Source organism: Garra rufa, chromosome 5 (assembly GCF_049309525.1).
Source record: "Garra rufa chromosome 5, GarRuf1.0, whole genome shotgun sequence".
NCBI lineage: Eukaryota > Metazoa > Chordata > Actinopteri > Cypriniformes > Cyprinidae > Garra > Garra rufa.
In genome coordinates this window covers 42,675,645-42,690,005 of record NC_133365.1, presented here as the reverse complement: position 1 = coordinate 42,690,005, position 14,361 = coordinate 42,675,645, and the positions used below count along the sequence as shown (strand labels likewise).

At 41.4% G+C, this 14,361-nt stretch overlaps 1 protein-coding gene across 1 annotated transcript; it reads left to right on the top strand.

Annotated features, from left to right (window-relative positions):
- Window positions 1-593: 593 nt before the first annotated feature.
- On the top strand, window positions 594-3,854 carry LOC141335641 (chemerin-like receptor 1). The gene is made up of 2 exons (XM_073841164.1): window positions 594-1,008; window positions 2,164-3,854. The coding sequence occupies exons 1-2, from the start codon at window positions 800-802 to the stop codon at window positions 3,185-3,187; spliced, it is 1,233 nt and encodes a 410-aa protein (XP_073697265.1). The 5' UTR covers window positions 594-799; the 3' UTR covers window positions 3,188-3,854.
- The last annotated feature ends 10,507 nt before the right edge of the window (window positions 3,855-14,361 follow it).

Genomic DNA, 14,361 nt, shown 5'->3' with positions numbered 1-14,361 from the left:
AATACTTTCAACAGGAATAGGCTACATTCAGCTGCAAAAGGTAAGTTATTAATTATTTAACGTTCTTGCTGTTTTATGTTTTAAATATCACAAAGAATAGCCTATAGTTTTTAGATTATTTGCAATGATTACGTCAGAAAAAAACTTTTTCAGAAATCAGAATATTCGTTTCGAATATTTTATTCGTTTTTATGCAAACACACATAGAATGAATAAATAATATTAATAACGTGGTACACATCTGGAACAGATTTATTTACAGATTTGTGTATAATGTAATGTATATACAGCTGTATAAATTAAAAAATGTAGGTCTATTTACATAATATTTGAGAAAAAGACCAGATCTCAGATCTGTAACGTCTGAGGGCAAGAGTGCAAACAGGCTGGGGTGATGGTATGGGACCTATTCCTTGCCATAGTTAATAGTTTGACATAAGTAGCTGAGACATCGACACACGTACGATGACAGGGTTCTATTTTAGAAAGGGCTCCTATTTCGGTTATGACTCGACTGGAACAACAGCATACAGCTTATGTGTCTGTGATTTTTGATTGATTCTGTCGCGTCGCGTAGCCGTGTCGCGGCGTCTGGTTTGGACAGACAAATTGCTTGTCGCTGCTTATCCCGTCCCGTCTGCTTAGGACACTGTGTTAAGGTAGCCTAATTTAGATAAGTTTTCAGTCTTCATATGTGCCAATGTTTATGTCTGTGGTAAAGTGCTCATGAAATCTAACCAAGTGGAGCTACTAGAATGTTTTAATAAATTAAATTCTGTTACATTTAGAAGAACAAAACATGGTGTGGTTGTGGTTGCATAACAACACCAAACTTGGACTTTGTCCAGAACCAGAGCTCGAATTGCAGCAGACGAAGCGAAACACGAGCACAGGAAAAAGAAACTCAAATATTAAGTGCCCTGTGTTTTACTTTCATATTCAGCACATTGTTCTCACGGATAGACACAGGATTCTGTTTTCCTTCACTCGGCTCGTTTGCTGCCAAAGGTAAGAACATTTTGCGCAAGTAGGCATACGCAGAAAGCAAAGCACTTGACTAAGGGATTTTGGAGAAAATTCAATATCCTTTCTGCAAGACACGCAGATGTAACTTGATTTCAAAAGTAAATTAAAAGATGTAAAATAAGACGTTTTTTTAATGCAGTGCGTTTTGCAGATGTTGCTGTTTTGCACTCTAATTCTGGTAATGTTTTTTATGATTGTTTTGAAGATACATTCTATATTCATAATATTAAATTAAGATTTGTTTTTTTCTGTGGTAGGCTATATCTGAATTACTAGTAGCCTACCCGAGTTTGCTACCGTCTTACTAATGAGTATGTTTTGCACTGATTGTTATGCAAGGTATTTAAATATGTTCATCACTGACAATAGTCTCAGATTTCAATCTCACTGACTGTAACGTAAGAACAATGTAAGATGTTTATGCTTAAAATATAGAAAAGGAGCGCATTGCATTTTACTCGAAAATAAAAATTCTGTAATTTCTTTCATAAGCCTGGTGTTTATTTTTCCGTTGGACAAAAACATTCCATTAAAAATGTTATGTAAATCTTTTTGTCTGCACTCTTCCTTTAAAGGGAAATCAGAATATTAAGACTTACATGGTTTAATGTAACATAAATGTTGTCTTTTACTGAAATATGTAGAAAACTCATTAAAGATTTACGTTTTTTAAAAACCACACCGTTTTTATACATATTTTGAGCTATGGGGGACGCCATTTTTCGATGTCGCGAAATGGTTGCATGGAGGTACCTGTTATTTTACCAAAACTTGGAAATTTTCCGAGTTGTGATAAAAATAGCAACAGGTAGCGCCAGTAAAGCCAACCTTTCACATTATTGAAATAATAGCGAAAATACGTAATGTATGCAGATTTTTTTAAATATATTTTTCATGGGTTTTCACTTACGTTATATTAAGTCATAAAACCTTTAAAGATTATATTCTATTCAGTGTCCAGGGAGAGGCAGTTATATTACATGTATAGGTATGTACGCATATTATGGACATATGAACGTATTATCATATTCTCATGAGTTAATATGTTGTGGCCACAACAAAATAAAATGAACAGAACACACCCCTTAATGGGCTACGTATTACAGTTAAATAATAATTCATATATTTTTGTTTCAGGCTTTACAAAATGTCTGGAGAAGATAATGTCACAGACTATGATGATATCCTTGTAGAAATTCAAAGAATACAATCAAGAAATGTTTCAGAAAATGCAACCCAGCAACACCAACTAGAGATGAAGATGATTTACCTAATTACATATTCTATCGTCCTCATTCTCGGTGTCACCCTCAACTTCATTGTAATTGTCTTCAGCTGCCTGAAAAACAAGAATTCTCCAAAGGTTGCCACTTGGATTGTGGCACTGGCTGCAACACACTTAGTCTGCAGTGCATCTACTGTTTTTCAGCTCCTGTATGCTTACAATAACTTCATTTGGATTTACGGAAGTGCAAGTTGCAAGCTGTCATCTTATATCGTCTACGGCAGTATGTTCTCCACAGCAGCCATGCTGAGTCTCTGGAGCATTAGTTTTACTTTTTCAAAATGCGAGTGCACTAAAAATTGCAAGAATTGCAACATCATTCTGATTTTACTCTCCTGGACCATAGCAGCAGTCTTGGCATGTCCTTCACTGTTTTCCAGAGAGATCAGAGAATCTCAGTGCATTGATGATTATGACTTGGACAAATCGAGAACAACTCAAGACGGCATGGCAAGGCTTAAGACAGTCGTTATCATGCGATTTCTCATTGGGGTTCTCGTGCCAGCTTTGACAATGTTTCTCAGCTGTTTGACATCAGCTAATAGAAGCTGTAAAGATTGCAAGAAGCAGGACCAGATAATCTGTGCTATAAAGATTGTCTACTTTGTGTTCTGGGGCCCTCAGATTGTCTTAACCATGATTCAAGCCACTGCAAATGACAGCTTAGGTTCAAATACGTTGAAATATGGATTTCCAGCAGCCACTGTACTGGCCACAAGCCACTCTTTTACCAACCCCATCATCTATCTGTTATTGGGATGCAGCATTAAAATGAACTGGATTGCACATGACCCAGATCAGTGTGAAATGGAGGTTTATCAGGGGATAACACTGTTGCCTCTCACCAGGAAGGCCCCCAGATCGAATACCAAATGAGCCTGCAGGTCTGTGGAGTTTTTCCATAGGTGAATTGGGGACAATAACTTTTCTGTGAAGTGAATATGAGTAAGAGTTTCCCCTGTGATTGGCTGGTCATCCGTCCAGTGTTTCCTCCACTCCTGGCCTGAGAGACATTGGGATAGGCTCTAGCATTCCCGTGACCCCACAGAGGAGCTTATAGAATGGATGGATGACCCAGATCACAATAATAAACTGATACTCTTAGAAAAAATGCTGCACATGAATTTTACACAGGCATTGAAGGTTGATGTAGCAAGTCTAAAATACAAGGACTGTTAAATATACAGCACATACACAAAAATGCATGCCAGCCATTTCTGTATTCAAACTGAAAAGTGGCCTCCTAATCTGTACTCCATACTCTGTTAAAACATTGCATCACATGTATACACTTACCAAACTCATGACCTTGACATTGCTAGAATAAGCATAGCTACAGAAACACTATATTACCTATATTCTGTTGTATATGAATATCAACCTTATATAGAGGACTATTTGAAGCATTTTTATGTATGGTGTGTTGTAATATTGTTGATGTGTTGTCATAATACTTTAATGTTTGAATAATGTGTAAGTATATGTTTGTAGGTCTACATATGGTTAAAGTGTAATGAATGTAATACAATTTGATATATTTTCATATATTATGTTTTTATAAACACTACAGCCAGGAAGCATGACCAAATGGGTAAGACCACATCCTGTCAGCACTGCACTGCCTCCCTATTAAACATTGTATAATTTTTAAAATTTTGCTGATTACTTATAGTCAAGTTTAAAGGAGAACTCCGGTGTGATATTGACCTAAAGTGTAATGAATCATGATACCGAGTGTGAACGTACCTTGCATATCTCATCTCGTCTTGTCCACTGCTGTCCGAAATCTGGGGTCAGTTAGCCGATGCTCACAACAGGTTGTCAATGAGAGTCAATGGGGCATCGAAGTAGTCATGTAAATAAATCACTGTTTTAAGCCATTTACAAGGCACAAAGTAGCTCCACACTTCATTGGTAGACTTCCAAGGGCCCTGACATTTAAAACGAGACATTGAGAACTCATAAAAAGCACCGCTAGTTCATTTACGAGAAGATTTATACAGACAGTAACTGCAAGTAGTTAAGCGATCGCCGCCATCTTGAATGTAGTCATGATAAGTCGAGTGACGAGCAGGAAGGAAACTACAACCAAGTTGAAAACCTGATAAGTTCCTTCCTGCTCGTCACTCGACTTATCATGACTACATTCAAGATGGCGGCGATCGCTTAACCATTGGCGTTGCCATTGGCGAACCCGGCTCTGAATCAGTCTTCAACCAATAGGATGACGGGAGTGACGTCACCGACGTAATGACGTCAATGCAACCAGGAAGTATATAAGCATATGCGTTTCAAACCGGCTTCAGCTTTTGTGATTCAGCGAAGCGCTCTATGTTGGTCTGGACCTCCTCCTGGATGTGAAAGCCTGCACTGCGGTTTCTTCCCCCCGGGAGGAGGTATTAACACTTCTCTTATCTTCCACCGAGGAGGTTGAAATTGAGAGTGTTGATCTCCCCCAACCGCCTGTTAAGTCCCCGCAGTTTGAGGAGCTCCTGGAGTTGGTAACTCGTGCGGTAGCCAGACTTAACATCAGCTGGCCCGCAGAGCACATTCATGAGCCGCAGGAAAGCAAGTTAGATGAGCACTTCCTGCGGACACACAAACCACCTCTGGGGCGGAGCCTTCCGTTTTTCCCTGATCTCCACAGTGAGCTGTTGAGATCATGGGAAAAACCATATTCAGCCCGTGTCTTCACCCCCTCCTCCGGTTATTACGGTAACGTGGGAGGGGTAGAGAAGCACGGCTATAAGATGATGCCGAGGGTTGAGCAGACGCTGGCAAGCTATCTGTCGCCCACAGCGGCATAATCTTTGAAGGCTCCATCCTTGCCCACCAAGCCGTTAAAGCTTACATCTAGCTTGCTGGGCAAGGGGTACGCGGCAGCAGGTCAGGCTGGGTCTTGTCTGCACACAATGTCTGTGTTGCAGGCATACCAGGCCGACCTGCTAAAAGACCTAGATGAAGGCAGGGAGGTGAATGTCTCAGAGCTGAGAATTTGGTGGCTCAGGGCCATTGAGGGCAGCCCCTCTCGGGGAAGTAGGGGGTCTACCACATTATATGGAGCCTACTCTTTCTCGGGGCCCTCGGGAGACCTGTCAGCTAACCCTGCCAGTGTTTCAGGACGCGGCAGTCTCCCGCAAATCTCTGCTGGGGTTTCCACCCAACATCGTAGCGGACTCAGTAAATTTGCCACTCCTACGGGGGTCCTCAGAGCAATTAATTCAGGTGTCGCTTGCCAGTCAGCTGTTACAGGCCACCGAATTAGTTTCTCAAACTCTACCAGAAACCAGTCTCGAGAGGCTGGTTCCCTTAGTACACTTTCTGGCAGCGTGGAAACTACTGCCGAATGTGTCTTTGTGGGTCCAGCGTACGGTAGAGAAAGGATATCAAATCCAGTTTGGCGCTCCTCCGCCGCCCTTCAGCGGGGTGTTTCCTACTCTGGTAGGCCCAGAGCAAGAACTGGTGATGGAACAGGAAGTAAATTCTCTTCTAAGGAAGGGGGCCATCGAGGTGGTCCCTCCTCAGCACAGAGAATCCGGGTTCTACAGCCGGTACTTCATCGTTCCCAAGAAGCTGGCGTACCATATCCTCCTGTGGTCCCAAACTCCTCTCACTGAGTGCAGTTCATATCCCTGGGCATCTGAACGTGGGGGCAGAGATCCTGTCGAGGCAGGGGCCGAGGCCCGGGGAATGGATGCTTCACCCCGTGGTGGTGAAGCAGATATGGAGAGTGTTTGGCCAGGCTCAAGTGGACCTCTTTGCGACTCAGGAGACATCGCAATGTACCCTCTGGTAGAGCTCTTCACAGAGGACCCGAGACCCGAGGACCCGGGACCCGACCCGGGACCCGTACGGGTTCGGGTCTATATTTTAAATGGTTAGCCGGGTCCTTGTCGGGTCCAAATCTATTACTTCGGGTCCCGGGTATGTTTAACTTGTGTGTAATACCCGAGTCGATCGGAGAACATCGCACCTGCCAGTGTCAGTCACCACTTTGCGCGTGTTTTGTAACTTGCAACTTGTAAAATTATGATAAGAAAAGTGTGAGAGGGAAATAAAAAAAAGAAGATTAAATAAATAAAAACGCGTGTCGCGTGACCGCAGCCGCGAGAAGCAGAGCGCGGGAGGAGTTAACGTAAACGGACGGTCGGTGATCATGGATTCCTTCATGAGTGATGTGAAATAAAAAGCCTTGCATATTTATTTATTTCACATCAGCAACAAAATATGAGATCGAAAATGAACAGTCACATTAATGTTGTCTGTGATGTTTACACTGCATTAAAATAACGCGCATGAAATGTTTCTATGGCAACCAGAGCTGGCGACTTTTACCAAAGACCAGAGCCATAGAGAAACTCAAAGACTATAGAATACCCTTACGGCCTTAAAGGGACTTTGCTTTTACTCTGCCATAGTACACATTGCATTCTTTCTTACGTTTATAATAATAAGGAAAAACCATCTTGTTATATTTTAATGTTTTGGTCAGGCTCGGCTCAGAGAGCACAGTAATGTAGAAAATATGGTGGAAAATATACACTCTTTTCAGAATAAGCGATTTACACTATCAAGCTGTCTCGTGCTATACGTGCGAATTCCTCCTTTAAGTTTCATAAGATGACCACTAGGTGCCGTAGGTGGAGCTCTAAACATGTTTTGTATTGCTTTATCTGAAGAAGATACTGTTATTGAAGAGGCACGCAGTAAAGTTTACCGCATTCATTGTTCTGTGCCTTTTTGGAAAAAAAATGATTAATAATAAATTAATAATAAAGCTGCAATAGTGGATTAAAAAGGGTCTTTCTGTCGGCAAGAGAGAAGAACAGCCTAACATGTAAATGTACTGAAGGAGGTCTGTATGCAACGCTACTAACAGTAGTTTACGTCAAAAAAAAAGTTTTTTTTTTCCTTCGCAGCTTATTTATAGTTAATAGCAGTTTGCTGTGCAATATGTGCCTATCGGGTACAGTCGGGTCTGTGTCTTCCCAGTCGGGTTCGGGTCCAACTAGTACATTTAAGGTATTTTTCGGGTCTTCACGGGTTCGGGTCCCACTTTAAAATAAAATACGGGTCCGGGTCGGTTCCGTCCAGGACATTTACGGGTCTCTTTGGGTTCGGGTACGAATTTTTGGACCCGTGAAGACCTCTACCCTCTGGTACTCTCTAGCGCCTCCAGCTCCGCTGGGGATGGACGTCTGTACCATCTACATCTGGCTGGTCCCCAGACTGAGGTCGACGTTTTCCTCGTGAGCCCGAGGGCCGAGGCGGATCATATCCCTCTTCGCTGCGTACTCCCAGGCAGAGATGTAATCCCACTCGCGTCCTGGCTGTATTTCCAGGCGGAGCCAATTCAGTCCCTCTAGTGCTGGCTGTTCCCCAGACAGAGTTTGGACTACTTCTCCTCGAGCGCTTGAGGGCTGAGGTTCCTACTATGCTTCCTCTTGCGCTGGGGCCTCCCCAGGCAGAGATGTAATTCCACTCGCGTCCTGGCAGTTTTCCAGGCGGAGTCCTTCTAGTCCCTCTTGTGCGGGCTGTTCCCCAGACAGAGCGGACCACTTTCCTCGCAAGCCCGAGGGCTGAGGTATATGCCGTATCCCTCTTGTTCTCGCAGTTCTCTAGACAGAGCCGTAATTTTTTTCTTGTTCCTGTCAGATTCCCAGGCAGAGAATGTTCAGTGCCCCGGCAGGTTCTGCCCTGGGCACTACCCTCCTGCTCTGGGCTGGTCTCCCTAGACAGTGAGTATGTTCTGGCCTGATCCACCAGACTCAACGCTTCCTTTCTTTCCCAGACAGACACCACTGGGCAGGAATTTGGAATTCTGGGGAAGCTGGCATATCGTTCCCCATAGAGTTGATGACGCAGTGTAGAGTTCCCGGAAGGGACCGTCCCAGGTTACGTATGTAACCCTGGTTCCCTGAGGGAACGAGACACTGCGTCACGGGCCATAATTCCCGCATTCCTGCCGTGCATCGCTTCATTCCTGGAAGCTGAAGCCGGTTTGAAACGCACGTGCTTATATACTTCCTGGTCGCATGACGTCATCACGTCGGTGACGTCACTCCCGTCATCCTATTGGTTGAAGACTGATTCAGAGCCGGGTTCGCCAATGGCATTCCCCATAGCGTTGATGATGCAGTGTCTCGTTCCCTCAGGGAACCAGGGTTACATACGTAACCTGGGACATTTCACGGCCATCCACCAATTGGTCACCTACTGGGTGGGCCCATGGAAATAAAATATTAGGCTAGAGTTTAAAATAAATCATTTTTAAACCAAAAAAATGCCATTTTATACTGTATTATATATTTACACTGGATCACCAGTTAGTAATCTACTATTAAAAAAAAAAATGTTACCAACCAAATGTAATGGAAGACGCCAATGATGTGCTCAACAGATAACACTGTATAGAACTATATATATATATATATATATATATATATATATATATATATATATATATATATATAGGGGAGAATGGGGGATGGTTCAACACTTTTTGCATTTCCTTTAGTTTCTCAGAGACTGTTTGTATTAGAAAGCCAAAATTTTAATACAATAAAGCTGCATCTGTCAGCTACTCACCCATATTGCTGCAACATGTGTACATATTATAATATACGTACACTTTACACTTAAATACACAAAGTGAAATGTTGCAACCGTCCCCACAATAGGGGACAGTTGCAACATTCAATAAAATTTAATGAAATCATTCTTAAATATAATTTTGCAATTTCTTTATTTTATTTGTTCACAGTCACGGTCTTCAATAAGGTAAATTGGCTGTAAAAAAACAAAAACAAAGAATTAAAAACATTGTTAAGTAACAAGTAGATTTTTTACCTATTCACTTAAAAAAGGAGAGATAACTAACTATTAAAGGGGTTCATTGGTATTATAATTATGAAATTACAATTATGTAATGTTATGGCAAGCTTTGAAATCAATATTGTGGTAAGGGACAGCATGTTGGGATGGTTGCAACAGTATGTTGCAACTGTCCCTACAGTGATAGCCATGATAAAAATTGGTATATTAGCTTGACAACATATCATTGGCACACGCTAGCTATGCCTATTATAAACTAAGAAGGCACAGATTAAAATGTTATGCAGAGGGATTTTTTGGTGAGACGTGTGCTGTAGATGTCTTGGAGGGAGGGGAGAGGGATACCGATGATTCTCTCAGCTGCTCTGACTATGCATTGGAGAGTTTTTTGGCAGGACACATTGCAGGCTCCAAACCACACAGTGATGCAGCTAGACAGGATGCTCTTGATGGTTCCTCGGTAGAATGTGTACATGGGGGCTGGTGCTCTTGCTCTTCTTAGTTTGCGGAGGAAGTAGAGATGCTGCTGTGCTTTCTTGGCCAGTGCAGTGGTGTTGTTTGTCCAGGAGAGATCCTCAGTGATGTGCACACCCAGGAACTTGGTGCTGCTCACTCTCCCCACAGACGCACCGTTGATGGTCAGAGGAGCATGCTGAGTGTGCACTCTCCTGAAGTCAACAACAATCTCTTTCGTCTTTTCCACATTCAGAGAGAGATTGTTGTCTCCGCACCACGTGGCCAGGCGGCTCACCTTGCTTCTGTAGTTTGTCTCATCCCTGTTGCTAATGAGACCCACCACAGTCATATCATCCACAAACTTGATGAAGAGGTTGGAGCTGTGTGATTGAGTGCAGTCGTGGGTCAGCAGAGTGAAGAGGAGGGGGCTCAGCACACATCCCTGAGGTGCCCCCGCGTTCAGAATGATAGTGCTGGATGTGTTACTGCCGACCCGCCAGTTACACAGTGAGGTGTTGAGTCCCAGCCGGATCAGTTTTTGTGTGAGCTGTTGTGGGATTATAGTGTTAAATGCTGAACTGAAGTCTATGAACAGCATTCGGACATATGAGTCTTTTTTGTCCAGGTGTGTGAGTGCAGAGTGGAGTGCAGTGGAGATGGCATCATCGGTCGAGCGGTTTGGCCGATATGCAAACTGTAAGGGGTCCAGTGAGGGGGGAAGGATAGAGTTAATGTGCTGCATGACTAGCCGTTCAAAGCACTTCATGAGGATGGGAGTAAGTGCAACTGGACGGTAGTCATTAAAGCAGGAAGGAGATGACTTTTTTGGCACCAGAATGATCGTGGTTGCTTTGAAACAGGTGGGGACGACAGCCTGGGAGAGTGAGATGTTAAAGATGTCTGTGAAGACATCAGTGAGTTCCACTGCACAGTCTCTCAGTACACGACCAGGAATGTTGTCAGGACCCGGAGCTTTGCGAGCGTTGATCCTGCTGAGGGATCTCCTTACACTGTCTGGGGACAAAGTCATCACCTGGTCACCAGGAGGGGGTGGGGTCTTCTGTGCCGTGGTGCTGTTTTATTCCTGCTTGAAGAAATAAGTAGGCCTAATGTTGCAACTGCCACACGACTGCCTGTTGTCCCGCTGAACTACATTGATATTATTTCTATAAAAATTATTTCTTTATCAAATTTCTATAAAAAACGACAGTGGGGCAAGTAATTTAATTGGTGGATGGCCGAACACCATGAAACACCGACCTTTCTAGCCTAAGAATTATTTATTCAGCATTTTACTTAAGCATCTGGGCTGTGCACATTTATAATAACTGGCAAATTTGGCAAAATTAAACTTTCCTGTGGCTATGATATACAGTACAGTAAAAATTTAATTCTCCATCTTTGGTACTTTCAGCCAATTTGCATTACAGTATTTGCACTTAACATTGTCCAAAACTGAGCATAATGTCTAAAAGAAAAGTTATGACTGCTGCGTATTTACGCTTGACTGAACATGTACTTCTTTGCCCTGTCTGGGTACCGCAGCTACTCAGATTAAAAAATAAATAAAACATCCTGGGTGCAGATTAATATTTATGAAATAAATATTTCTGTAAAACGAGTTAGGTTGAACAGAAGAGCGCCATCATTTTGTTGATGATGATGATGATATATATATATATATATATATATATATTTTTTTTTTTTTTGCTTATTTTAATAGAAACAGGTATAGCAACCTGTATTCTTAAATGAAAGAAATAACACGACACAAGCTGTAAATTTTTGTATTTATTTTAGACTTTAAATCTTTTGTTTGAATAATTTGTTACTATTTGTACTTATACAAGTGATTTTCTTATTGCTTTTTCTATTTTATTATTATATTTTGAAGTGCCTTAGTTTATATTCTGATGCAGTTAATGTTATTGCCTTTGTATGTTCGTTGTTTGAAAGACTGCAATTAAAAGGATGAAAATAAATAAATAATGGTCTTTTATTTTGTTGAACGAACAATTGATGGCGTCACCGGTCCAGATTTGGTTGACCAATCGGCGGAAAGAGGCGTCTCATGACCGCCCACATGTGGAAAACCTCGTTTATCCGTTTTCTACCCGTGAACCAAAAAAAACTAAAAATCGAGCCGAAATCTTGTTTTTGCCTTTTCTGAACAAATGAAAAAAAAAAAAAAAAAAAAAACGAATAAAGTTTTTCTAATTTCTGCTTATTTCGTTTCAAATGAAAAAAACAAATGAGCAAAATGTACACGGGTCCGTGGTCCGTTGACCGTACACGGACCGTTTTTGTTAAATGTGAGCCAAAATGGTCCGTGTACCTACGTATAATTGGTTTTTTTGAACAAAGCGCGTTTTAGTACACCGGAAGCTCGCTGCTGCCGCTGAAGGTTTTCACTTGAGACATAAAACATAAACGTAAACATACGGAGCCCGCTGTGTCACCTGCAGGAGAAAAATAATCAATCCATGGCGACGGTTTTGCAATTCGTCCCCTCAGTTTATAAACCGTACTCACGAATTCTTAAACTGTTCCCTCGGTTTAATAAATCGTGCCCACGGATTAACAATCCTGGAGCTCAGATTTTGTAAACCGTTCCCTCGGATTTTGAATCCGTACCCACAAATTCATAATCTGTGCGCACGCTTTCGCAATCAGTTCCCACGGGTTTGTGGCCCCGCCCCCAGATTCAATAAGGCTACCTGTTTATAGGTGCTGGATGCATTGTATTGCCTTTATTAAACTTTATTTTTCATAGTAGGCTATATGAGACCATGCAACTGACAAAACAATGTTTTTAGCGTTTATTTTACATTAATAACCAATAGAATAGCTGCTAAAACACCACATCTGTGTTTTATCCTAATGATGATTAATGTAAAATAAACGCTAAAAAGAGGACTATTTTGTAAGTGCGAATCATGCTACTTTAACGCACCAAAATAAAATAATAATTGAAGAGCGGCTTCAAACGGCTTTGCCTTATTTTTCAAAATATAAAATCGCCTGAATTTTGTAAAAAAAAACGTTTGGAGAGCAGTGGCGCCTCCAGGATTTTTTTCATAGGGTGGCCGAAAGGGGCCAGTAAAAATGTTAGGGTGGCACAATACAATGCAAAAAATTGAATGCCTAAATCTGATTGAAGACAATAATTTTTGGCATTATTTCTGGGAGCATATAAAGTTATAGGCTTCAAAACTTAAGTATTACTATGCTCTGTACAGAGCAAAATAGAAAAAGTCGCTCTGCAATTTAACTGCAAATAACCTCGTCTTTATTTGGAGTGCAAATTAATTTAAAATGAGATTAATAATAAACAAGAAAGCATAGATATTTAATCGGCATATTCATCAAAATAGACACAAGCGAAGAGTTGCGCAATCATGCGCATGCAATAAGCTTGCCACGAAGCACAGGCAGAGGTAATTACCATGCATGTGTCGGGGGAAATAGTAAGGTAATATTTAAAAAAAATTAAGCTGACGATCCTGACACGCCATTTCCTCATTGGACGCGTCTTTAGAGAGAATTGCATTTTTAAGGATTTCATAGCCTAATAAAAGATTTTGCTTTCGGTTTTGGTTAATTATTGTAAAACGCTTCTGTTCAAGACCAAGACGACAGTATCAAGGCCGTAACCAGGGTTTGAAAATGAGTGAGGTCCGAAGTAAGGTGTTAAGAATTCTGCTATAATAACAAATGCACTACATAGTCTAGCGTCAGAGGGGAAAAAAAGAATTACGTTGGTTGTTTCTTTGACTGCACACTCCGCGACCCACCAGTTGAGAAACACTGCTTTAATTAATGTTTTTTGATGACTTAAGGTTAACTAAAGAGCACGAGACGTCTTCCTGCTGGCCAGTAGCCTATTTCATTCTGTAACAAACAGATTTGTATTATGCTATTGTTTTTGATAGTGTTATACATTTCTTTCAAATAATAACGATGATCACTGCGTTTGTCTTACAGATTGTGGTATCTTCCTGTCAGCAATTAAGTTACATGTTGTCTATAAGCTTTTTTTTATGAATGTACATTGTTGCCAGATATTGCTACGAAAAACAAGCAATTACAAAAAAAGAAAAAAAGAAAGAAAAAGATATCCGAAATAAGTTCAAAGCTTGTGTTTTGTAAATATGATTAATATATCACTAACACTAACGTTCAAATTTCCACTTTATAAACGTCCCAAAGTGTCACACTAAATTGGAAAAACGAGTCAAAAACACGTATAATACGTGGATCTGGCAACAAACAGGCTGCACCCGCGCTCTCACTCAACGCGCTCTAAAGCCCCGTTCACTGCGCTGGCTTCTCGCAGCAAGATGAATTGCAAACACTCATGTGATATGAGGTGGCTAAATAATCGGCTAAATTAAACGGCTAAATAATCATTCAGAGAGCTTGACAATTTATTTTTGAATATAAAAAAATGACCGAGGTCCGGACCTCGGTGACCTCATTACTGGCTATGGCCGTGGACAGCAGCGCATCTTCTATGCAGGGGCGTCGGACAGGGGGTAATAGTGGAACAGAGTAACAGGGGCCCTTGGCGAGGGGGAAGCCCATCGCGAACCCCTCCCCTCCCACTGAACGTGGTCTTCTATGTTTTCTTTTTTTATAAAGTAACTAAGTTTAAAGCCCAAAATTAGCTTTCACTTTCCGCATGCACGAACGATTGGATATGGATCAGCGTACATTTATATAGGTTAAATGTTTAAACTAACATATATAATATGATTGAA